Raw genomic sequence first — 26,036 nt, forward strand, 5'->3', positions numbered from 1 at the left:
CTCTCATTATGTGCTGTGACTCCAGGTCTTCAATATTACCCTACAATAATAAATACACTATGTGCCCATCTGCTACAAACTACCACAGGCTATTTAAAGAATGACAGAGAGAGAGAGACAGCGAGAGAGAGACAGAGAGACAGAGAGAGATTTTGTACAGGAAGAAAAGAAGAGACAGAGAGAGATATTGTACAGAAAGAGGAGAAGGAGAGAGAGAGAGAGAGAGAGAGAGAGAGAGAGAGAGAGAGAGAGGGAGAGAGACAGAGAGAGAGAGAGAGAGAGAGAGAGAGAGAGAGAGAGAGAGAGAGAGAGAGAGAGAGAGAGAGAGAGAGAGAGAGAGATTGTACAGAAAGAGGAGAAGGAGAGAGAGGGGAAAGGTTTGGAGAAGAGAGCGGGAGAGAGATACAGTGGGGAAAATAAGTATTTAGTCAGCCACCAATTGTGCAAGTTCTCCCACTTAAAAAGATGAGAGAGGCCTGTAATTTTCATCATAGGTACACATCAACTATGACAGACAAAATGAGAAAGAAAAATCCAGAAAATCACATTGTAGGATTTTCTATGAATTTATTTGAAAATTATGGTGGAAAATAAGTATTTGGTCAATAACAAAAGTTTCTCAATACTTTGTTATATACCCTTTGTTGGCAATGACACAGGTCAAACGTTTTCTGTAAGTCTTCACAAGGTTTTCACACACTGTTGCTGGTATTTTGGCCCATTCCTCCATGCAGATCTCCTCTAGAGCAGTGATGTTTTGGGGCTGTCGCTGGGCATCACGGACTTTCAACTCCCTCCAAAGATTTTCTATGGGGTTGAGATCTGGAGACTGGCTAGGCCACTCCAGGACCTTGAAATGCTTCTTACGAAGCCACTCCTTCGTTGCCCGGGCGGTGTGTTTGGGATCATTGTCATGCTGAAAGACCCAGCCACGTTTCATCTTCAATGCCCTTGCTGATGGAAGGAGGTTTTCACTCAAAATCTCATGATACATGGCCCCATTCATTCTTTCCTTTACACAGATCAGTCGTCCTGGTCCCTTTGCAGAAAAACTGCCCCAAAGCATGATGTTTCCACCCCCATGCTTCACAGTAGGTATGGTGTTCTTTGGATGCAACTCAGCATTCTTTGTCCTCCAAACACGACGAGTTGAGTTTTTACCAAAAAGTTCTATTTTGGTTTCATCTGACCATATGACATTCTCCCAATCCTCTTCTGGATCATCCAAATGCACTCTAGCAAACTTCAGACGGGCCTGGACATGTACTGGCTTAAGCAGGGGGACACGTCTGGCACTGCAGGATTTGAGTCCCTGGCGGCGTAGTGTGTTACTGATGGTAGGCTTTGTTACTTTGGTCCCAGCTCTCTGCAGGTCATCCACTAGGTCCCCCCGTGTGGTTCTGGGATTTTTGCTCACCGTTCTTGTGATCATTTTGACCCCACAGGGTGATATCTTGCGTGGAGCCCCAGATCGAGGGAGATTATCAGATGTCTTGTATGTCTTCCATTTCCTAATAATTGCTCCCACAGTTGATTTCTTCAAACCAAGCTGCTTACCTATTGCAGATTCAGTCTTCCCAGCCTGGTGCAGGTCTACAATTTTGTTTCTGGTGTCCTTTGACAGCTCTTTGGTCTTGGCCATAGTAGAGTTTGGAGTGTGACTGTTTGAGGTTGTGGACAGGTGTCTTTTATACTGATAAAAGGTTCAAACAGGTGCCATTAATACAGGTAACAAGTGGAGGACAGATGAGCCTCTTAAAGAAGAAGTTACAGGTCTGTGAGAGCCAGAAATCTTGCTTGTTTGTAGGTGACCAAATACTTATTTTCCACCATAATTTGCAAATAAATTCATAAAAAATCCTACAATGTGGTTTTCTGGCATAGTTGACGTGTACCTATGATGAAAATTACAGGCCTCTCTCATCTTTTTAAGTGGGAGAACTTGCACAATTGGTGGCTGACTAAATACTTTTTTTCCCCACTGTAGATGGAAAAAGGACAAGAAACAGAGGGAGTGGGAGAGAGTGCAAAAGACATGCGAAGACATTGAAATATGGTGTGAAACTGAAACAGAGGAAGATTTTTACTAGAGGTAAAACTGCTAAACAATATTTTCATATTTAATATTTATTGAACAAGAGAGGCGCCAGAGCTCTCATACCTACCAACATGAATGTATCTATTAACCTTGCATGAATGTGAATTTCCTAGGATTTGAGGTCATCATCTTTTGCAAGGGACACAGACCATTTAGCTGACCATTAAACAAAATTTGCATTGATACTTAGAGTACAGATGTTTGTCTCTCATTTAGGTAATCGCTTGTGGAAATCATTATGCAAAAAGTATTGAATGCTTCACCACACTTTGGAAAACATTCCATGTTCCAATTCCATGGCTTTATACTGTAAATATGAAGCAGACACTATCTACTGTGAATATCCAAAGGACGTAGATAATGCAACAGTGTCCACCATGCATTTCACAGCTGTGAAGTATAAAACCACATAAAGGGGCAGGTTGAGAGACTTACTGTATGTATTTAATTACAGTACTCTGTAGCTCAAGGATCGATCAGAATGCCTACTGAGATATGTAAACGCCATTACTTACTGTAGTGATATCACAGCCACCTGGATTATCCAGAGAGTAGAGCCACTGGCTGGCCCATATAGATATAATTACTAGAATGGGAAAAGCCCCTCAAACCATGGCAAGTTGAACAATGACTTGAATGGGGTTGGTGATTAAAATTATTTTTATGGGCTTGCCATCCTTGCCATCCCTAAAAGACTAATAGATCCTCCACTGCAGTAGCAATAGCACTACCAACATGTTTATAATGGATTCTCAAGCTCTCAACCACATTTGAACAACATTGCATCCCCACTCAGAATAAAAGCTCGTCAGGACTCCATGTGAAGACGCAGTGAAGCATAATTGGAGAGTGATCCGATCATCTTGGTCAGATAAAAAGTGACAAATGTAGGGGCCTTAACCCAACACCCAGCAACATCAGCAAGGGATGCAGATCTCTTGGCGTAACGGATAAGGTGTTGGCTTGTCAATCGCTGGACTCTCAAACGTGCTGCAATATCAATAGCAGGTGTATGTACATAAGGCCATGCCAAGTCTTACCTTCTGCCTGATCTCTTCCTCCATGGAGACAGGTGATCCCAGCTCGGCCACCTTCTTGATGCCCTCGCTGGCGTAGCCACCATACTCCCACAGCACATAGTTCTTAGAGTGGGACGCTCCGATGATGGCCGACCAGTGGTTAGCACGCCCTGGTGAGATTAAGAAACAAAACAACAACAGAATTATCATAATCTCTTACTATCCAGGAGGCAGGTTGGCCAAACATTTGTTCCAGTGAAAGGTTTGCACCTATTCCCATTCCGCAAGGCAAATTATATGTACAGTTGAAGTCGGAAGTGTACATACACCTTAGCCATTTTATTTTAAGAATGTGAAATGTCAGAGTAATAGTAGAGAGAATTATTTATTTCAGCTTTTATTTCATCACATTCCCAGTGGGTCAGAAGTTTACATACACTCAATTAGTATTTGGTAGCATTGCCTTTAAATTGTTTATCTTGGGTCAAACATTTCGGGTAGCCTTCTACAAGCTTCCCACAATAAGTTGGGTGAATTTTGGCCCATTCCTCCTGACAGAGCTGGTGTAACTGAGTCAGGTTTGTAGGCCTCCTTGCTCATAAATGCTTTTTCAGTTCTGCCCACACATTTTCTATAGGATTGAGGTTAGGGCTTTGTGATGGCCACTCCAATACCTTGACTTTGTTGTCCTTAAGTTATTTTGCCACAACTTTGGAAGTATGCTTGGGGTCATTGTCCATTTGGAAGACCCATTTGCAACCAAGCTTTAACTTCCTGACTGATGTCTTGAGATGTTGCTTCAATATATCCACATAATTTTCCTTCCTCATGATGCCATCTATTTTGTGATGTGCACCAGTCCCTCCTGCAGCAAAGCAGCCCCACAGCATGATGCTGCCACCCCCGTGCTTCACGGTTGGGATGGTGTCCTTCGGCTTGCAATCTTCCCCCTTTTTCCTCCAAACATAACGATGGTCATTATGGCCAAACGGTTCTATTTTTGTTTAATCAGACCAGAGAACATTTCACCAAAAAGTACGATCTTTGTCCCCATGTGCAGTTGCAAACCGTAGTCTGGCTTTTTTATGGCGGTTTTGGAGCAGTGTCTTCTTCCTTGCTGAGCGGCATTTCAGGTTATGTCGATATAGGACTCGTTTTACTGTGGATATAGATACTTTTGTACCTGTTTCCTCCAGCATCTTTACAAGGTCCTTTGCTGTTGTTCTGGGATTGATTTGCACTTTTCACACCAAAGTATGTTCATCTCTAGGAGACAGAACACGTCTCCTTCCTGAGCGGTATGACGGCTGCATGGCCCATGGTGTTTATACTTGCGTACTATTGTTTGTACAGATGAACGTGGTGCCTTCAGGCGTTTGTAAATTGCTCCCAAGGATGAACCAGACCTATGGAGGTCTACAATTGTTTTTTTTCTGAGGTCTTGGCTGATTTCTTTCGATTTTCCCATGATGTCAAGCAACGAGGCACTGAGATTGAAGGTAGGCCTTGAAATACATCCACAGGTACACCTCTAATTGACTCAAATGATGTCAATTAGCCTATCAGAAGCTTCTAATGCCATGACATAATTTTCTGGAATTTTCCAAGCTGTTTAAAGGCACAGTCAACTTAGTGTATGTAAACTTCTGACCCACTGGAATTGTGATACAGTGAATTATAAGTGAAATAATCTGTCTGTAAACAATTGTTGGAATAATTACTTGTGTAATGCACAAAGTAGATGTCCTAACCGACTTGCCAAAACTATAGTTTGTTTTTTAATATAATATAATATTTTGTTAACAAGAAATGTGTGGAGTGGTTAAAAAACGAGCTTTAATGACTCCAACCTAAGTGTATCTAAACTTCCGACTTCAACTGTATGTCATTGAAATGATACAACATGCAAATGTAGATATTCCAACAATAATCTTTTTTTATTTCTAAATCACCTTTGGTTATTCAGGTGAAATTTGTGGAGTGGTTGAAAAACTAGTTTTAATGACTCCAACCTAAGTGTATGTAAATTTCCGACTTCAACTGTATATAAGTAAAAGTTAATGGTATGTGTGAAAAAGTGTAATTAAGATGAATTTAAGGTTACGAAATGTTCTGTTTCTTATTCACTTTGAAAATTACAGATAATGATTCATATGGAAGTACTCTACATATCAGATCGTGACACAGTAATTATATTATTATATCACAGATTTTTTTACATCAGTGGCTCAGTACCTAACTCTCAGTAAATCTCTGTAGACCTTTAGGCTCGATTGAAATGAACAGGTAGATCTTAACACGCTCCTACAGGTTACCACTACTAACGGGAGATTAAATGCAACTGCGGGCTAAACTAAGCTTCATTGCAATGAAAACCCACAAGGATAAACCATCAGATCAGTTGATCTCCGTTACCGTGTCAAGTGATTATGATACCAGTCTAGATTCTCTACTCCTGCCCCCAATGAAATATCGACCTATCAGTAGCATCGGAAAACTGTAAGGCTGATGAATGTAAAAATAAATACTTATTTGAGTATAAGAATATTAGGGTAGACCATCAACGTAGGTTTTCTATTCATACAACATGTCAGTTAAACAGTAGACAGTAGATTTGCAGTGGTAAACGAGGAAATACTTTATTTCAGTTGTACAGAATTATTGTCAAATAGATAAATTGCCGTTAGTCTGCTCATAAACTTGGACTAAGTTGTTCTGATGATAATACCAACCAGTGGGCGAAATAGTCTTGAAAAATGTTGGCTGCAATCAAGACTAAAAGATAACCTTGACATCTACGTTAGGGAGCGGTAAATCGCTGGCCAATGTTGGTTGCAATTGAGATCAGTTGTGCGGGTGACTTTAGCGTGTATTGATGGTTTAACGAGAGATAAAATGGCAATAATCTGGTGACTTTCAATGATTGCAATTGGCCCATACAGTCTATTGCAATGTTCAGTGAGAAACAATAATGATGTGTACAAGACTATAAACAAGCAGGAAAACTTATATCCGGAGCCTGCTTTTCTAGTTGCCGGCGATTTTAATTCTGCGTCATTAAGACACGCGATGCCCAACTTCCATCAACGAGTCTCCTTCGCCACTAGGGGCGATAAAGTCCTAGACCACTGTTCTACCCACAAGCAAGCATACAAGGCCCTGTCTCGTCCGCCATTCAGCAAATCAGATCATGACTCCATACACCTGCTTCCTGTTTACAAGCAGAAGCTCAAACAGGAAGTACCCATGACTCGCTCCATTGAGAAATGGTCACCAGAATCAGATACTATGCTACAGGACTGCTTTGCTAGCGCTGATTGGAATGTGTTTCGAGACTTCGCCGATAAAATCAACAAGCTAACCACCTCCGTCACCAGCTTCATTAGGAAATGCATCTGCGACGTTGTCCCCACAGTGAAGGTTCGCTGCTTCCCCAATCAAAAGCCCTGGATTAACACCAAGGTTGGTGCTAAACTAGAGGACAGGGCTACCTCAGACAGGGATATTGCAGAAAACCCTGAGGCTACAGCTGAGGACCGGAAAAAATATAAGAAATCCTGCTATGACCTCCGCAGAGTAATAAAATGAGCAAAAGGACAATATAGGAATATAGTGGAATCATATTACACAGGCTCCGACGCTCGACACATTTGGCAGGGGCTACAGTCCAGTACGGATTACAAAGGAAGACCCAGCCATGATCTGCCCAATGATGCCTCTCTACCAGACGAACTCCATGCATTTTATGCACGTTTTTTCAATAACAACATTGTGCCGGCTGTGAGTGCCGCCACCATCGCTCTCTTAGGCCAACGTTAGTAAGGTCTTTAATCAGCTCAACACCCACAAGGCCGCGGGGTCTGATGGTATTCTATGGCGCATTCTAAGAGCATGCGAAGAACAGCTGGCAGGCTGCTCTAGTAGCTGACCTCAGACATGTCTGGGATACCATCATTCCTGTTCCCAAGAACTCTAAGGCTTCATGCCACAATGACTACCGCCCTGCAGCACTAACATCTGTAATCATGAGGTGCTTTGAGAGACTGGTTATGGCACACATCGACTCCATCATCCCAGACACCCTAGACCCAGCTTCAAATGCCTCAGTGTCTAAATCACTAAGGACTTAAAATGGTCCACACACACCTCAGGAGGTTGAAAATGTTTGGCATGGGCCCTCAACTCCTCAAAAAGTTATACAGCTGTACCATTGAGAGCATCTTGACTGGCTCCATCACTGCTAGGTATGGCAATAGCACCGCCCGCGAGCGCATGGCACTACAGATGGTGATGCGGACAGCCCAGTACATCATCGGGGCCGAGCTCCCTGCCATCCAGGACCTCTATATCAGGCAGTGTGAAAGGAAGGCCTGGAAAATGGTTAAAGTCTCCTGTCAGTCAAGCCATAAACTGTTCTCTCTGCTTCCGTACGGCAAGCGGTACCGGTGCATCAAGTCTGACACCAACAGGCTCCTGAACAGCTTCTATCCCCAAGCCATAAGACTGCTAAATAGCTAGCTAAATAGCTAACTAAATGGCTACACTGACTATCTGAGTTGACCCTTGTGTTATATTTTATTTTTGCACACTCACAGCGCCCTCCCTACACACTCACGCGCACTGACACTCCAACACACACACAAACACTCACTTTATCATTTGCTCACAAACACATAATATGCACATACAGTGGGGAAAAAAAGTATTTAGTCAGCCACCAATTGTGCAAGTTCTCCCACTTAAAAAGATGAGAATTTATTAGCAAATTATGGTTGAAAATAAGTATTTGGTCAATAACAAAAGTTTCTCAATACTTTGTTATATACCCTTTGTTGGCAATGACACAGGTCAAACGTTTTCTTTAAGTCTTCACAACGTTTTCACACACTGTTGCTGGTATTTTGGCCCATTCCTCCATGCAGATCTCCTCTAGAGTAGTGATGTTTTGGGGCTGTCGCTGGGCAACACAGACTTTCAACTCCCTCCAAAGATTTTCTATGGGGTTGAGATCTGGAGACTGGCTAGGCCACTCCAGGACCTTGAAATGCTTCTTACGAAGCCACTCCTTTGTTGCCCGGGCGGTGTGTTTGGGATCATTGTCATGCTGAAAGACCCAGCCATGTTTCATCTTCAATGCCCTTGCTGATGGACGGAGGTTTTCACTAAAAATCTCACGATACATGGCCCCTTTCATTCTTTCCTTTACACGGATCAGTCGTCCTGGTCCCTTTGCAGAAAAACAGCCCCAAAGCATGATGTTTCCACCCTCATGCTTCACAGTAGGTATGGTGTTCTTTGGATGCAACTCAGCATTCTTTGTCCTCCAAACACGACGAGTTGAGTTTTTACCAAAAAGTTATATTTTGGTTTCATCTGACCATATGACATTCTCCCAATCCTCTTCTGGATCATCCAAATGCACTCTAGCAAACTTCAGACGGGCCTGGACATGTACTGGCTTAAGCAGGGGGACACGTCTGGCACTGCAGGATTTGAGTCCCTGGCGGCGTAGTGTGTTACTGATGGTAGGCTTTGTTACTTTGGTCCCAGCTCTCTGCAGGTCATTCACTAGGTCCCCCCGTGTGGTTCTGGGATTTTTGCTCACCGTTCTTGTGATCATTTTGACCCCAACAGGGTGAGATCTTGCGTGGAGCCCCAGATTGAGGGAGATTATCAGTGGTCTTGTATGTCTTCCATTTCCTAATAATTGCTCCCACAGTTGATTTCTTCAAACAAAGCTGCTTACCTATTGCAGATTCAGTCTTCCCAGCCTGGTGCAGGTCTACAATTTTGTTTCTGGTGTCCTTTGACAGCTCTTTGGTCTTGGCCATAGTAGAGTTTGGAGTGTGACTGTTTGAGGTTGTGGACAGGTGTCTTTTATACTGATAACAAGTTCAAACAGGTGCCATTAATACAGGTAAAAAGTGGAGGACAGATGAGCCTCTTAAAGAAGAAGTTGCAGGTCTGTGAGAGCCAGAAATCTTGCTTGTTTGTAGGTGACCAAATACTTATTTTCCACCATAATTTGCAAATAAATTCATAAAAAATCCTACAATGTGGTTTTCTGTCATAGTTGACGTGTACCTATGATGAAAATTACAGGCCTCTCTCATCTTTTTAAGTGGGAGAACTTGCACAATTGGTGGCTGACTAGATACTTTTTTTCCCCACTGTAGATGGAAAAAGGACAAGAAACAGAGGGAGTGGGAGAGAGTGCAAAAGACATGCGAAGACATTGAAATATGGTGTGAAACTGAAACAGAGGAAGATTTTTACTAGAGGTAAAACTGCTAAACAATATTTTCATATTTAATATTTATTGAACAAGAGAGGCGCCAGAGCTCGAGTGGAGGACAGAGGAGCCTCTTAAAGAAGAAGCTACAGGTCTGTGAGAGCCAGAAATCTTGCTTGTTTGTAGGTGACCAAATACTTATTTTCCACCATAATTTGCAAATAAATTCATAAATTTTTTATTTTTTTTTCTCACTTTGTCTGTCATAGTTGACGTGTACCTATGATGAAAATTACAGGCCTCTCTCATCTTTTTAAGTGGGAGAACTTGCACAATTGGTGGCTGACTAAATACTTTTTTCCCCACTGTACATTTATCCTGACTCTACACACACGCACACCCACTCACATACAATCATAATATACACTGCTGCTACTCTGTTTATCATATATCCTGATACCCAGTCACCTTACCCCTATACATATCTACCTCCATCACTCCAGTATCCCTGCACATTGTAAATATGGTAGTGGAACTGACTGACCCTGTATATAGTATGCTGACTTACTTTCTCCTGTTCTTCTTATTTCTATTTCTCGTGTGTTTTGTTCTACCTTGTTATTTGTAGTATTACATTGTTATTGATTACTACATTGTTGAGTTTAGAGCTTGCAAGAAAGGCAATTCACTGTACTTGTTCAGGTGACATTAAAAACTTGAAACTTGAAACTTGAAATAGCATGCTAGAGATTCCAACTATAAAGTCAAACTTTGGCCTGCTGATGCAATGTATTGTCCTCTCTTCACTTCCCAAGGTCAAAGACCTCAGAGTGGATAATTGTATTCTTTATTGCTACAAAATAAACTCAAATCCAACTCACATATTATCGGAAAGTCTTTGTTCAGCAAAGGGAGGCTCTCTATCTAACCACTCAAATCCCTCCTGTCTCATTTCCTTTTGCAGTTTATAACACTACTCTGGCATGATGGGGTGTACACACACAAATAGGGGAAGGGGTCACCACTAACTCACTAAGGTTAATCCCTCTATATCCATCAGAACTGTATCCAATCTCAGTCATATACTCTGATGTTCCACAGCCTATTTTTGTCAGAACTGTATCCAATCTCAGTCATATACTCTGATGTTCCACAGCCTATTTTCGTCAGAACTGTATCCAATCTCAGTCATATACTCTGATGTTCCACAGCCTATTTTCATCAGAACTGTATCCAATCTCAGTCATATACTCTGATGTGCCACAGCCTATTTTCATCAGAACTGTATCCAATCTCAGTCATAAACTCTGATGTTCCACAGCCTATTTTCATATTCTCTGCAAACTCCTTCCATCTCTTTCTCTATTCTTCCATCTCTTTCTCTTTCTCTCAGTCTAATAACAGTATTGCTGAAATTCTGGTCTAGTCTGTGTCCTATCCTAACAGCAATGTGATTGCTCATATTGCTTATATTTCAGCTTTGTGTGAGTCTGATAGAAATGCTATTGAGAATCCATACCCACAGTAGACATGAAATGACACTTGAGCTGTGAATCCCTGGATGTACATCAGATCCATCCAAACCACAGGACAATTCTCTGGTACACTTAGCCACCTGAGTACCAGTCACGGCTATGTTGACTGGGCTCTCTCTACCTGTCTCTTTCCTAAGTCTGTCTGAATAGGTTCAGGTAAGCAGTACACAGATAATGGTTGAATAGCTTCTCAGTGGTGTATTACTTACTATAGGCACACATAGAGGGAAATAAAGCTGTGCATGTGACCATGGAGGGAGCGAGGACAATAAAAAACCTGTTAGCCTTTTTTAGAGTAACCTTCAACATTAGAATGTATGTCATCGCCACTTCACGTGTGCCTCAATGGACGCCTTGTAAAAATAGCAGACATTGTGCTGTATCTCTCTCTCTCCCTCTCTCTTCTCTCTCTCACTCCTGCCGCTAGCAATGAAGAAGCAGACTCACAGACCATCATGACCGTGGATGGAGTGTGAAAGCCATTGCTAAAACCTCTTTTAGCAATGGTTCTATCTGTGTTTGATTGACGGTTGTTATAGAAAAAACACAGGCGCAATTAACGAACAATTACCAGATACTAATGATGCTTGGGGAGGCAGTTGTAGATGGTGATCTGCTGTATGTATGTCAACCAGGGATGGTTACCTTGGCTATGACTTTGTGGTGGTGAGGAGAAGTCAATTCTAAAAACCACAAAACCGGGTGGAAACGCTGTTCATGCATGCAGCGCTGGCTAACCCTATCTCCCTGTGAGTGTGTGGGGCTTTTTGCCCCCCCCCACACACACACACACAGACACTCCTGACTCTCCTAAGCCAATAAATTAGGGTGTCGCTCGATCTGCAGGTTTATCTTACTGTGGGATTCCATTCTAATCAGTATATTGATCTGGGCTGTGAGAGAGCGAGAGAGAGAGAGAGAGAGAGAGAGAGAGAGAGAGAGAGAGCGAGCGAGCGAGCGAGAGAGGAGCATCTTAGAAGAAGGGCAGAGACCAGTAATCCCCATCTCCATTCACACCCTGCCTGCCAGGGAGTCAGGCTCAAGGTTATACAGTGCAGCACCACAGACCAAGGCCCAGGGCCAAGCTGGGGGAGGAATGAGACAGGGGCACACCACCCTGGGGAGAGGGTATCCTGGGGTGGCCATGGAGGTTGTAGTATCCTCAGTAGACTGTGATGCTGGGTACTTGAACAGTAGGGCAACTTTTTTTGTAAAGGGGTATTTTTGAGGCAATGGAGGCACCAACTAGGGAAGCACTGGGGTGAAATAGGACACTACTAAAGTAGTCTTTCAGGGATTAAATGGGGTATGTACCTGGGTAATTTGGAAGTTGTTATGGGGTACTTACGAGGGTAGTCTTTGGGGTGCACCTTCTCTGACCAGTTGCCGTAGAAGGTGACTCTGTACTTGGCCGTTCCACAGGCACAGCAATCCAGCAGAGGCCTCTCTGTGGTCTCCCCATACAACGACTCTGAGAAGGGAGAGAAGAGAGAGTGAGAGAGAGAGAGAGAGAGAGAGATAGAGGTTAATGGAGGAGAGAGAGTTTGACAGCAGAGAGAGGTATAGGGTTGTTATAGGTAGGGGACACAGGAGAGGAGAGGATATGGGCTTATTTACTGTGGTTTGAAGCAACAGAATGAGGGGAAACAAGATATATTGGGCTTTCATATTGAGCTGTCTTTTGAAAATAAATACATGCTACAGAGCTATGAGAAGGTCACTGAGTTGAGAAATATGAGAAGTGCAGTTGCCTTAGATGTCCAATTTCTTCCACAACTGTGTGGTTGGCTCAGATGGAGAGGAGAGGATGGATATAGGCTCCTGATTTTGCCTGGTTATTTATATGATGATGTGGTGAAGAGATAGAGGAAGGGAGGGAGGGAGGGATGGTAGGGGGAGAGGTGAGTGAGGGAGGGGTAGGGGTGAGGGAGGGTGGGAGGGATGGCAGGAGGGAGGTGTAAAGCTGTTCTTTTGATCAGTCTCCGTAAGTTCGCTATCCAATGTCAGGCACAGCTTGGGAGATACAGCACAAGCGTAAAGATCCAGACCTAGTAAGGGAAGAGAGAGTAAGACAGGAGATATTGAGATATAGTAAGGGAGAGAGAGGAGTGGAAGATATGTAGCGCCCTTTTTATTGCATATCAGTAATGGAGGACATACCTTTTTCACACATCCTCTTGGTGAGAGAGCCTTCATCCTGGAAGTAGATGATCCTCTTCTGGACAATGCTGGCCCTGCAGAGAAAGAAGGAGGGGGGAGGAGGAAGGGGGAAGGAGGGGAGGATGAGGGGATGAGGTGAGAGGAAAAGAGGGAGTTTCAGGGTAAGAGAAAGGAGATGAAAAGATGAGGATAAAGTGGAGATCAGGTGGAATAAGGGAGGAAAGAAGCAGGAGATGAGAAGAAGAGAATAGAGTTAAACACTCATACAGTACTTTTAGCACAGGGAGTCACCAGGGAGCATTGGGAGTAATGGTGAACTCAGGATGAATGTTGAGTGTCTGAATTAATAAAACCTTGGGAGGAAGTGTTCTTGTGCTTCCAGACAGGTCTCCCAGACATGTCTGAGGTCAGCTACTAGAGCAGGTGCTGTGTTATTCATCAATATGTTAATGTGATTCCAGACAGGTCTGAGATCAGCAACTAGAGCAGGTTCTGTGTTATTCATCAACATGTTAACGTGATTCCAGACAGGTCTGAGATCAGCTACTAGAGCAGGTGCTGTGTTATTCATCAACATGTTCCTGTGCTTCCAGACAGGTCTGAGATCAGCTACTAGAGCAGGTGCTGTGTTATTCATCAACATGTTCCTGTGCTTCCAGACAGGTCTGAGATCAGCTACTAGAGCAGGTGCTGTGTTATTCATCAACATGTTCCTGTGCTTCCAGACAGGTTTGAGATCAGCTACTAGAGCAGGTGCTGTGTTATTCATCAACATGTTCCTGTGCTTCCAGACAGGTCTGAGATCAGCTACTAGAGCAGATGCTGTGTTATTCATCAACATGTTCCTATGCTTACAGACAGGTCTGAGATCAGCTACTAGAGCACACAGGGGAGCTGAATCACAAGCACTCTCAGACCGGAGGGATTTGCTAGCTCTTACAGAAAGTATTTATTAACATAAAGATCGGAAAAGAGATTGAAAACCTAGAGAGAAAGAGAAAAAGGAGTGAAAAAATACAGAAAGTAAGCCTCCCTTTTGAGAAACGATCAAGAGTGAGAGAGAACACACACACACATACACACACACACACACACACACACACACACACACACACTCAGGCGAGAGGAACCACAGTGTGTCAGAGATAAGACTGAGTGACAGGCCAACAGTGAAGTTTCCCAGAGCTAAAGTCCTGCTCCTGGTCCTGGCAGAGAGACTGTTCTGATAGAGCTGTCTGAGGGCAGAGCCAATGAGTTCTGGGGGGACACAGGTCTTAGTGGGGCCTTGACATGCAAATCAGACACAAACAAACCCATTCAAGGGCCAGAAGTGGGCCGGCGTGCGGGCCAGAAACGATCGCAAACAAATTACTTTCAGGTCCCAAAAGCTGTCACTAACAAACTCCGTTCAGGTGCCATGCATTACAACAGACCTGGCTACCCACAACAGGCTGCAGGTTTCCATGGTGATAGTGGGCAGAGGGTAGCAGCAGGGTGCTAGGTTCTAGGCTCTGGACTGTCTGGTTCTGGTCCAGGTGGTTCCTGTCCAGCTGGACTATTTATGGAGCAGGAGTCCGAGCTGGGCCGAGCCCACTGCTGTCATTGTCCTCTCCCACAGTCACAAAAATAAAGAGAGAGAGAGAGAGAGAGAGGGAGGGAGGGAGAAGAGAAAGAGGAGATGTATAAGACAGAGAGGTTGGGCCTCCCGAGTGGCGCGGCGGTCTAAGGCACTGCATCGCAGTGCTTGAGGCATCACTACAGACCCGGGTTCGATCCCAGGCTGTGTCACAGCCTGCCGGGACCGGGAGACCCATGAGGTGGTGCACAATTGGCCCAGCGTTGTCCGGGTTAGGGGAGGGTTTGGCCGGCCGGGATTTTCTCATCCCATCACGCTCTAGCGACTCCTTGTGGCGGGCTGTGCGCCTGCAAGCTGACTTCGGTCACCAGCTGGACAGTGTTTCCTCCGACACATTGGTGCAGCTGGCTTCCGGGTTAAGCGAGTAGTGTGTCAAGAAGCAGTGCGGCTTGGCAGGGTCGTGTTTCTCTCGACCTTCGCCTTTCCCGAGTCCGTAGGGGAGTTGCAGCGATGGGACAAGACTGTAACTACCAATTGTGGAGAAAAAGGGGTTAAAAATGAAATAAAGACAGAGAGGTATAGTATATGCTCATCTCAGGAAGCAGTGGTAGTGAGGAGGAGAAATGGCACGAAGAAAGAGAGACACAAAGAAGACAAATCATTCATTTGTTATGGTCCTGCTTATCCTTGAAGGACACTGCTTTGGAACACTACATTATCTCTCAATTCTGATTTGATTTCAACCTATTCTCCAAGCAAACCTCCTACCACGCTCCTGTCTTTCTCCAGCCCGTCTCCAGAGCAGGCTGTCAGGGGGATTATGTTTGATGATCTAAGGGCTGGACCAGTGGCAGAGGAGGCTTTTTTACAGGCTTTGTCAGGCAGGCCGGACAGAGAAGGGACAGTATCTCTACAGTGACAGGGAGTGACAGCTATATGCCCCTATTAACATAACACAACTCTCTCTCCATCTATATTTTTCTCACCCTCTCTCGCTTTTGTTTTTTTTGCTACTTTTACTCACCAAGGCACACAGTGAGACAGAGACAGAGAAAGAGAGAAAAGAGAGAGGAGAGAGAGAGAGAATAGAGAGATAAAAAAGAAGAGAAGAAAATGAAAAGCTTTTGTCCCAAATCTTCTATTTCACAAAGCATAAACACAACAGATCCCATCCGAAAACGAGGAATGGGTTTGGAAGGGATAGTAGCTGGACAGGAAGAACCCTGTCTAAGGGGTGTACCTAGAGGTACAGAGGTAACAGGGGTACCCCACCCCAGGCGCTCCTAAACGCACCGCCAGCATATCTCTAATTGTTCACACTTTAATTCAATCTCACCCCAATTTCAGATATCTCTCCCTGAGCGAGCCGCTCACACACTGCCTTACTGGCTGCCCACCTTCTGGGGCCGGCCAGACAATCAGGCACAGTAATGCTTATTTAACATCCAATTTAAATTCTATCAATGATATGCTATTAAAGCCAGATTCACTTTCCTGGCTCCACACCGCCGATGGTTATCGCCTCAAAAGCGCTCCGGTGTGTGTGGTGGGTAGGTGTGTGTGTGTGTGTGTGTGTGTGTGTGTGTGTGTGTGTGTGTGCATGTGTGTGTGCGCACGCTTTTGTGTCCGTGTGTGTGTGCATGCATGCATGTATGTGTGTGTGCGTGCACGTGTGTGTGTGTGTGTGTGTGTGTGTGTGTGTGTGTGTGTGTGTTTGAGCCTGAAAAAAAAACTTTTTCTGTATAAATGAACAAAAATATAAAGATTCTACAGAGAGTGTGGTCCAGAAATCAGACAAACGTCCATCCCTTTTTGACCCCCATAATCATGGTGAGCCAGACCAAACCACCACACTCACTGTTTCCAGCCACCAGGAGACAGCAGCTACTCCTCAATTACAGCTAACCATCAGGGAAGAGAGGCCGTCACACCACTGCCTCTCTACCCACAGCACTAGAGGAGCTCTCAAAAACTCTGATGTTGCCCTCAACTGATCACGTTCCACACAGGCACACTGGGCAATGATGACAATATACACGGTAATACACATACAGTACACATCTACATATGTTGCATTACGTTGTATAACACACACTCACACACTCACACAAATGCACATGCACATGCACACGTACACGTAAACACACACAGACACACACACAGGCACCAGACACATGCACAGTCTGTTTTTCCATAATAGTTATAGCCAGAGGTGTTGCTGTCTAAGCTAACCAGGTTATTTGACAAGTAGGCAGACAAGCAGGCTGAGAGCATTGAAATGAAAAACAAACATTCCTCTGCTTGTATTAATAATGAAATCCCCCACTCTCTGATGAAGCAAATACTATTGTAGCGACCCTCAGGGGGTAGGGTGGGCTGGCAGCACCAGGCTGGCAGCACCAGTCACGTTCATTGTTTATGGGGTTGTCATGGTAATAGAAAAGGGGGGAGCCGCTCATAGGTTTGTGGGGATATAACTAGTGGGGAGATACCTCCTGCTGTACTGTGATTTATGGCTAGCTAGTTCAGGCAAGGTTGATTGTTTTATGCAGTTCTCCATTACCCCGTGTAGTGTAACATTAAAATGCCTGGTGGCATTAACCGTATTTCCCTCCCCGTCCATTTGTTATTTAAGCTAGTAAAGTCACAAGTTCGGGAAACCCGTAAACGCCACACTATAATCAACCATTTCATATTCAATGCTGCCTGCGTGCGTGTCTGTATCTGTGTCTGTGTCTGTGTGTGTGTGTGTGTGCTCCTGTGTGCCTGTGTGTGTGCGTCCATGCGTGCATGCATATGTGCAGGAATGTGTGTGTTGTGTGTGTGTGTATATGACTAACATGTGTTTGCATTTGTTTAGGAAGAGAGGGAACAGAGGATGTTGCTACTTGGGCTCTAGGTAGCGATATACAACAGCTTCTGAATAATAATCTGGCAGTATGACGTTTGGGGGTGCACCCGCCCCACTTCACTGACAAAACTTTAATAAGAGTGATCACCCTGTAATTAAACTTCTGAGTTTGCAAAGACATTTCCCTTTCAACAATGAACCTCTCCTCGCCTGGTGTCATCACTCTACAGTGAAAAACAACCTTCCCCACAGAACAGCGCCGGAAGAAGATGGCTGCCGTTTTACAGCCCTCTAACCAATTGTACTATTATGTGTGTTTTTCCGCGTTATTTGTAATTTATTTTGTACATAATGTTTATGCCATCGTCTCTTATAACCAAAGAGAGCTTCTGGATATCAGGACAGCGATTACTCACCTCGCGTTGGACGAACACTTTTTCTTCAACGAGGCGTTCGCGAAGGATATCCTACAGACACCCGACAAGGCCCAGATCCCCGTCATTCGCGTGAGGAAGAGACGGAGATTTCGTGGACGTAGGTCGGGGTGCCTTGTAAGGATCCGACGGCGAACGAGTAAACTGCCTCTCCCATCAATCCTATTAGCCAACGTTCAAGCTTTGGAGAATAAAATGGACGATTTAAGATTACGGTTATCCTACCAACGGGACATTAAAAACTGTAATATCTTATGTTTCACGGAGTCGTGGCTGAATGACAACAATGACAACATTCAGCTAGCAGGCTATACGCTACATCGGCAGGACAGAACGGCAGACTCGGGTAAGACGAGGGGTGGCGGTCTCTGTATTTTTGTAAACAACAGCTGGTGCACAAAATCAAATACTAAGGAAGTCTCAAGGTTTTGCTCGCCTGAGGTAGAGTATCTTATGATAAGCTGTAGACCACACTATTTACCAAGAGAGTTTTCATCTATACTTTTCATAGCTGTCTATTTACCACCACAAACCAATGCTGGCATTAAGATTGCACTGAATGAGTTGTACAAGGCCATTAATCAACAGGAAAACGCTCATCCAGATGCAGCGCTCCTAGTAGCAGGGGACTTTAATGCAGGGAAACTTAAATCCGTTCTACCTCATTTCTACCAGCATGTTAAATGTGCAACCAGAGGGGAAAAAACTCTAGACCACCTTTACTCCACACACAGAGACGCATACAAAGCTCTCCCTCGCCCTCCATTTGGCAAATCTGACCATAACTCTATCCTCCTGATTCCTGCTTATAAGCAAAAACTGAAGCAGGAAGCACCAGTGATTCGGCTAATAAAAAAGTGGTCAGATGACGCAGATGCTAAGCTACAGGACTGTTTTGCTAGCACAGACTGGAACATGTTCCGGGATTCTTCAGACAGCATTGAGGAGTACACCACATCAGTCACTGGCTTCATCAATAAGTGCATCGATGATGTCGTCCCCACAGTGACCGTACGTACATACCCCAACCAGAAGCCATGGATTACAGGAAACATCCGCACTGAGCTAAAGGGTAGAGCTGCCGCTTTCAAGGAACGGGACTCTAACCCGGACGCTTATAAGAAATCCCGCTATGACCTCCGACGAACCATCAAACAGGCAAAGAGTCAATACAGGTCTAAGATTGAATCATACTACACTGGCTCTGACGCTCGTCGGATGTGGCAGGGCTTGAAAACTATTACAGACTACAAAGGGAAGCACAGCCGCGAGCTGCCCAGTGACACAAGCCTACCAGACGAGCTAAACCACTTCTATGCTCGCTTCGAGGCAAGCAACACTGAAGCATGCATGAGAGCACCAGCTGTTCCGGACGACTATGTGATCACGCTCTCCGTAGCCGATGTGAGTAAGACTTTTAAGCAGGTCAACATTCACAAGGCCGCAGGGCCAGACGGATTACCAGGACGTGTACTCCGAGCATGTGCTGACCAACTGGCAAGTGTCTTCACTGACATTTTCAACATGTCCCTGACTGAGTCTGTAATACCAACATGTTTCAAGCAGACCACCATAGTCCCCGTGCCCAAGAACGCTAAGATAACCTGCCTAAATGACTACCGACCCGTGGCACTGACGTCTGTAGCCATGAAGTGCTTTGAAAGACTGGTCATGGCTCACATCAACAGCATAATCCCAGAAACCCTAGACCCACTCCAATTTGCATACCGCCCCAACAGATCCACAGATGATGCAATCTCTATCGCACTCCACACTGCCCTTTCCCACCTGGACAAGAGGAACACCTACGTGAGAATGCTATTCATTGACTACAGCTCAGCATTCAACACCATAGTGCCCTCAAAGCTCATCACTAAGCTAAGGATCCTGGGAATAAACACCTCCCTCTGCAACTGGATCCTGGACTTCCTGACGGGCCGCCCCCAGGTGGTAAGGGTAGGTAACAACACATCTGCCACACTGATCCTCAACACGGGGGCCCCTCAGGGGTGCGTGCTCAGTCCCCTCCTGTACTCTCTGTTCACCCATGACTGCATGGCCAGGCACGACTCCAACACCATCATTAAGTTTGCCGACGACACAACAGTGGTAGGCCTGATCACCGACAACGATGAGACAGCCTATAGGGAGGAGGTCAGAGATCTGGCCGTGTGGTGCCAGGACAACAACCTCTCCCTCAACGTGACCAAGACAAAGGAGATGATTGTGGACTACAGGAAAAAAAAGAGGACTGAGCACGCCCCCATTCTCATCGACGGGGCTGTAGTGGAACAGGTTGAGAGCTTCAAGTTCCTTGGTGTCCACATCACCAACGAACTATCATGGTCCAAACACACCAAGACAGTCGTGAAGAGGGCACGACAAAGCCTATTCCCCCTCAGGAGACTAAAAAGATTTGGCATGGGTCCTCAGATCCTCAAAAAATTCTACAGCTGCACCATCGAGAGCATCCTGACTGGTTGCATCACCGCCTGGTATGGCAACTGCTTGGCCTCTGACCGCAAGGCACTACAGAGGGTAGTGCGTACGGCCCAGTACATCACTGGGGCAAAGCTCCCTGCCATCCAGGACCTCTATACCAGGCGGTGTCAGAGGAAGGCCCTCAAAATTGTCAAAGACTCCAGTCACCCTAGTCATAGACTGTTCTCTCTGCTACCGCACGGCAAGCGGTACCGGAGTGCCAAGTCTAGGTCCAAAAGACTTCTCAACAGCTTCTACCCCCAAGCCATAAGACTCCTGAACAGCTAATCATGGCTACCCGGACTATTTGCACTGCCCCCCCACCCCATCCTTTTTACGCTGCTGCTACTCTGTTAAGTATTTATGCATAGTCACTTTAACTCTACCCACATGTACATATTACCTCAACTACCTCAACTAGCCGGTGCCCCCGCACATTGACTATGCAACGGTACCCCCCTGTATATATAGCCTCCCTACTGTCACTTTATTCTATTGTATATATAGCCTCCCTACTGTCACTTTATTTTTTACTTCTGCTCTTTTTTTCTCAACACTTTTTTGTTGTTGTTTTATTCTTACTTTTTTGTTTAAAATAAATGCACTGTTGGTTAAGGGCTGTAAGTAAGCATTTCACTGTAATGTCTGCACCTGTTGTATTCGGCGCATGTGACCAATAAAATTTGATTTGATTTGATTTGATTTGAGTATCACATCCCCACTCCACAACCTCCACAAGTAACCATATCTCGCTCTCTCCTCATCTCACATGCAGCCACTATCTTTCAAATTCTGTCCATTCATCTGTTCTATACTGATCACTTTTCCTCTTGTATTATCTCTCTCCTTCATTCTCTTTCTCTGCCTCTGTCCCCCGCTCTCTGTCTCACCTCCGTTCTCCCAATAGATACAGTGGGGGAAAAAAGTATTTAGTCAGCCACCAATTGTGCAAGTTCTCCCACTTAAAAAGATGAGAGAGGCCTGTAATTTTCATCATAGGTACACATCAACTATGACAGACAAAATGAGAAAGAAAAATCCAGAAAATCACATTGTAGGATTTTCAATGAATTTATTTGCAAATTATGGTGGAAAATAAGTATTTGGTCAATAACAAAAGTTTCTCAATACTTTGTTATATACCCTTTGATGGCAATGACAAAGGTCAAACGTTTTCTGTAAGTCTTCACAAGGTTTTCACACACTGTTGCTGGTATTTTAGCCCATTTCTCCATGCATATCTCCTCTAGAGCATTGATGTTTTGGGGCTGTCGCTGGGCAACACAGACTTTCAACTCCCTCCAAAGATTTTCTATGGGGTTGAGATCTGGAGACTGGCTAGGCCACTCCAGGACCTTGAAATGCTTCTTACGAAGCCACTCCTTCGTTGCCCGGGCGGTGTGTTTGGGATCATTGTCATGCTGAAAGACCCAGCCACGTTTCATCTTCAATGCCCTTGCTGATGGAAGGAGGTTTTCACTCAAAATCTCACGATACATGGCCCCATTCATTCTTTCCTTTACACGGATCAGTCGTCCTGGTCCCTTTGCAGAAAAACAGCCCCAAAGCATGATGTTTCCACCCCCATGCTTCACAGTAGGTATGGTGTTCTTTGGATGCAACTCAGCATTCTTTGTCCTCCAAACACGACGAGTTGAGTTTTTACCAAAAAGTTATATTTTGGTTTCATCTGACCATATGACATTCTCCCAATCCTCTTCTGGATCATCCAAATGCACTCTAGCAAACTTCAGACGGGCCTGGACATGTACTGGCTTAAGCAGGGGGACACGTCTGGCACTGCAGGATTTGAGTCCCTGGCGGCGTAGTGTGTTACTGATGGTAGGCTTTGTTACTTTGGTCCCAGCTCTCTGCAGGTCATTCACTAGGTCCCCCCGTGTGGTTCTGGGATTTTTGCTCACCGTTCTTGTGATCATTTTGACCCCACAGGGTGAGATCTTGCGTGGAGCCCCAGATCGAGGGAGATTATCAGTAGTCTTGTATGTCTTCCATTTCCTAATAATTGCTCCCACAGTTGATTTCTTCAAACCAAGCTGCTAACCTATTGCAGATTCAGTCTTCCCAGCCTGGTGCAGGTCTACAATTTTGTTTCTGGTGTCCTTTGACAGCTCTTTGGTCTTGGCCATAGTGGAGTTTGGAGTGTGACTGTTTGAGGTTGTGGAGAGGTGTCTTTTATACTGATAACAATTTCAAACAGGTACCATTAATACAGGTAACGAGTGGAGGACAGAGGAGCCTCTTAAAGAAGAAGTTACAGGTCTGTGAGAGCCAGAAATCTTGCTTGTTTGTAGGTGACCAAATACTTATTTTCCACCATAATTTGTAAATAAATTCATTAAAAATCCTACAATGTGATTTTCTGGAATTTTTTTCCTCAATTTGTCTGTCATAGTTGACGTGTACCTATGATGAAAATTACAGCCCTCTCTCATCTTTTTTAGTGGGAGAACTTGCATAATTGGTGGCTGACTAAATACTTTTTTCCCCCACTGTATAAGATAGCTGAGAGGTAAAGTAGGGGAAGATGCCTGCCTGCCTGGTTAGTCTGCTGTGGGAACAACACACCTACGCCCTGGTTGAGAAAGGCAGAACGAGTGAAGAGGAAAAGGAGAGGGAAGGAATGAAATGGATGTGAAGTAGAGAGAGAAACCAACAGGAGAGAGAAGAGTGAGTGAGAGAGTTAAGAGGGAGAAAGAAAGCCAAAGAAAGGGGGAGTTCAGAGACGAAGGCAAGGAAATCTCATCACTCACTTTGACAGGCACATAATAACGCACATTAATAAGAAATGCAAGCCTTTTTTACGCCCCTACACACATAACGACGGCACAGGGAGAGATTTAAACGGGGCAGGAGAGAAAGTGACAGGCCAACTGAACTTTAATAATGCAGACATTAGCATGCCATGTAGGGCACAACCCCTATGTTTCTGTTACTCTCTCTCTTCTTTGTATCTCTCTCTCTTCTCCCCCCACTGAGCACACACTGGTTGAATCAACGTCAAATTCAATGAAATTGTGTTGAACCAACGTGGAATAGATGCTGAATTGACGTCTGTGACCCTCTCTCTCTCTCTCTCTCTCTCTCTCTCTCTCTCTCTCTCTCTCTCTCTCTCTCTCTCTCTCTCTCTCTCTCTCTCTCTCTCTCTCTCTCTCTCTCTCTCTCTCTCTCTCTCTCTCTCTCTCTCTCTCTCTCTCTCTCTCTCTCTCTCTCTCTCTCTCTCTCTCTCTCTCTCTCTCTCTCTCTCTCTCTCTCTCTCTCTCTCTCTCTCTCTCTCTCTCTCTCTCTCTCTCTCTCTCTCTCTCTCTAACAAGATCCCGCCTCAATGCATGGGAGTGTACTGTGATCTATGTTTGGTACAGGTAACTAACACATACTGTACCTAAACAAGCCCTGGAGGCACACGACACGGCAAAGGAATCAATTACCTTCACCACAAGCCATTGCAGCTAATCTTGTGATTATGAATTATTTATGCAACATACATTCTGGATGAAACATTGATACTATATTCTGTGTGAAACCTTTAGGCCGGGTTTGGGAGGAGGGGTGTTTTGATGGAGTGGACTACAGTAATAACTTTACATGTACAGTAATAGGGAACATGTGAGAACCATAGTGTCTCTAATCATGCCTGAGGGGTAGGGTCCACATACAGCTCCTTATTCACAGTATACAATCAACCACACACTGCCACAGCTCAATTGGATTTGCGTCATAGTATGGTCACCAACTCTGGCGCTCTACACAAGCTAAAGGTTGTGAATGTTTTGTTCCATCCCAGCACTAACACACCTGGATAAACTAATCACCAAGCCATCAAAACATTGATTAGTTGAATCAGATAATATTGCCTTTGGTCTAGAACAAAAGCCTCTAAACACAGTAGCTCTCCAGTACCATGGGTGGTGACCACATATGCCTGCATCCCAATTCTCCACACTACTCCCAAAGTGTGCACTTGCACATTGGATTGATGTAAGCATTGGCTGGAGGGAGTTTCCACCGTTGTTGAATCCATACCGGGGAGTGTGCAAGACAAGTGCACACTTCAGAAGAGGGGTGGATATTGGGGACGCAGCCATATAGATCCTTACTTTAGGGTTCTTCAGAGAGCCCCAAGTACAGGTACCTACTTGAGGGTGACACAACCAGAGGCGCTGGGGGGGGCTGTCCAGAACACCTGGATCCTGGTGCGTCTCCGAGGGGTACTCTCTGTCACCGCCGGGGGACAGTTGATCATGAACTGGGTGTCCTCTTCATCAATGATCTGGACAACACATAAAAACAGACACACACACACACACACAGACGGACAGACAAAGACGGACAGACACACACACGGCATGGATTAGAATTGATTTAAATATGGACAAGCAAATGAGGAAAAATCCTGTAATTCTGATTGCCTGGTACCTTATGTTCTCTCTGTATTATACCATCTATTTCATTACTATGTATTTACTATAGTCATATGATTCCCTCTCAATGTGAGTTCAAGTGCAACTTCATTTAACTGCCATTAGCTTTCATTACCAGGCCTAATTAGAACGCTTCAATTAGACATTATCTAATTCATTAGCAACATCTGTTCATTGCAAAGTACTAGTACATTTAGGCATTTCACAAATTATTTTCAATTAAATGAATGCTATAAATGAATTCGATCCATTTTAAGATCCTTGCGTCATTTACACTATGACTCAGTGTGGAAGTAAAGCCATCTGGATACATCTGGCTGGTATGCAATTGAATATATTGTGTTTGAATACATACATAAGTCTATCCTATAGTGGCAAATTGACAGCTTTACAGCTGGACCGCAAATATATAATGGTTATTTCACACACGCACAAGCACACACACACGCACACGCAAACACACACACACACATACGCTCACAACCTCTTTGTCATGCACCAGTAATTATACTGTAGGATCAATAGTGCATTTCACAGACATACTGTATGTGGCCAGCCACGATTCTTAGCAAATGAATGAAGGGCTTAAGTGCCGTCCTTGAAGGGTCATTTTCAGTGTGTGTGTGCGCATTTTAGCTCCAAGTGCTTTTGTTGAGTGTATGTGTGCGTGTGCGTGTGCGTGTGCGTGTGTGTGCGTGCGTGTGCGTGTGTGTGAAAACATTCTCTCTGTCCAGAAACCACAGTTCTATTTGACAGGAAGTGACATCAGGGCGATAAATACTCGGAACTCTCTCACTCAATAAAGCTGTCAGCGGAGAATTCCTTCAGTCATGCCATGTTATGAATGAATTTACTCTGGACTGGACTGTGTGTGTGTGTGTGTGTGTGTGTGTATGTATGTGTGTGTGTGTGTGTGTGTGTGTGTGTGTGTGTGTGTGTGTGTGTGTGTGTGTGTGTGTGTGTGTGTGTGTGTGTGTGTGTGTGTGTGTGTGTGTGTGTGTGTGTGTGTGTGTGTGTGTGTGTGTGTGTATGTGTGAGAGAGTGCTCTGGGCTTGACTGGCCTGGCTGCGTCTGTATCCAGCCCTCTGAATCACACCCAGAGGTCATAAAAGCCTTGCTGGGTTCCCATGGTTTCTGACAGGCATACCTGGGGTGGGGGCGGACTGAGCTGACTGGAGTCTGATATCCCAGGGGAATGCATTAAACGCCAT

At 44.7% G+C, this 26,036-nt stretch overlaps 1 protein-coding gene across 1 annotated transcript; it reads right to left on the reverse strand.

Annotated features, from left to right (window-relative positions):
• Positions 1–2,482: 2,482 nt before the first annotated feature.
• Positions 2,483–26,036, reverse strand: LOC311111364 (spondin-1-like; the record flags this gene model as incomplete). Its single annotated transcript, XM_084154081.1, has 6 exons — positions 2,483–2,488; positions 3,139–3,287; positions 12,233–12,355; positions 13,045–13,118; positions 24,541–24,674; positions 25,965–26,036. 6 exons carry the CDS (start codon positions 26,034–26,036, stop codon positions 2,483–2,485), a joined length of 558 nt encoding a protein of 185 aa, XP_084010207.1.

The sequence above is a fragment of the Coregonus lavaretus genome (assembly GCF_964263955.1).
Source record: "Coregonus lavaretus genome assembly, chromosome: 37".
NCBI classification, from domain to species: domain Eukaryota; kingdom Metazoa; phylum Chordata; class Actinopteri; order Salmoniformes; family Salmonidae; genus Coregonus; species Coregonus lavaretus.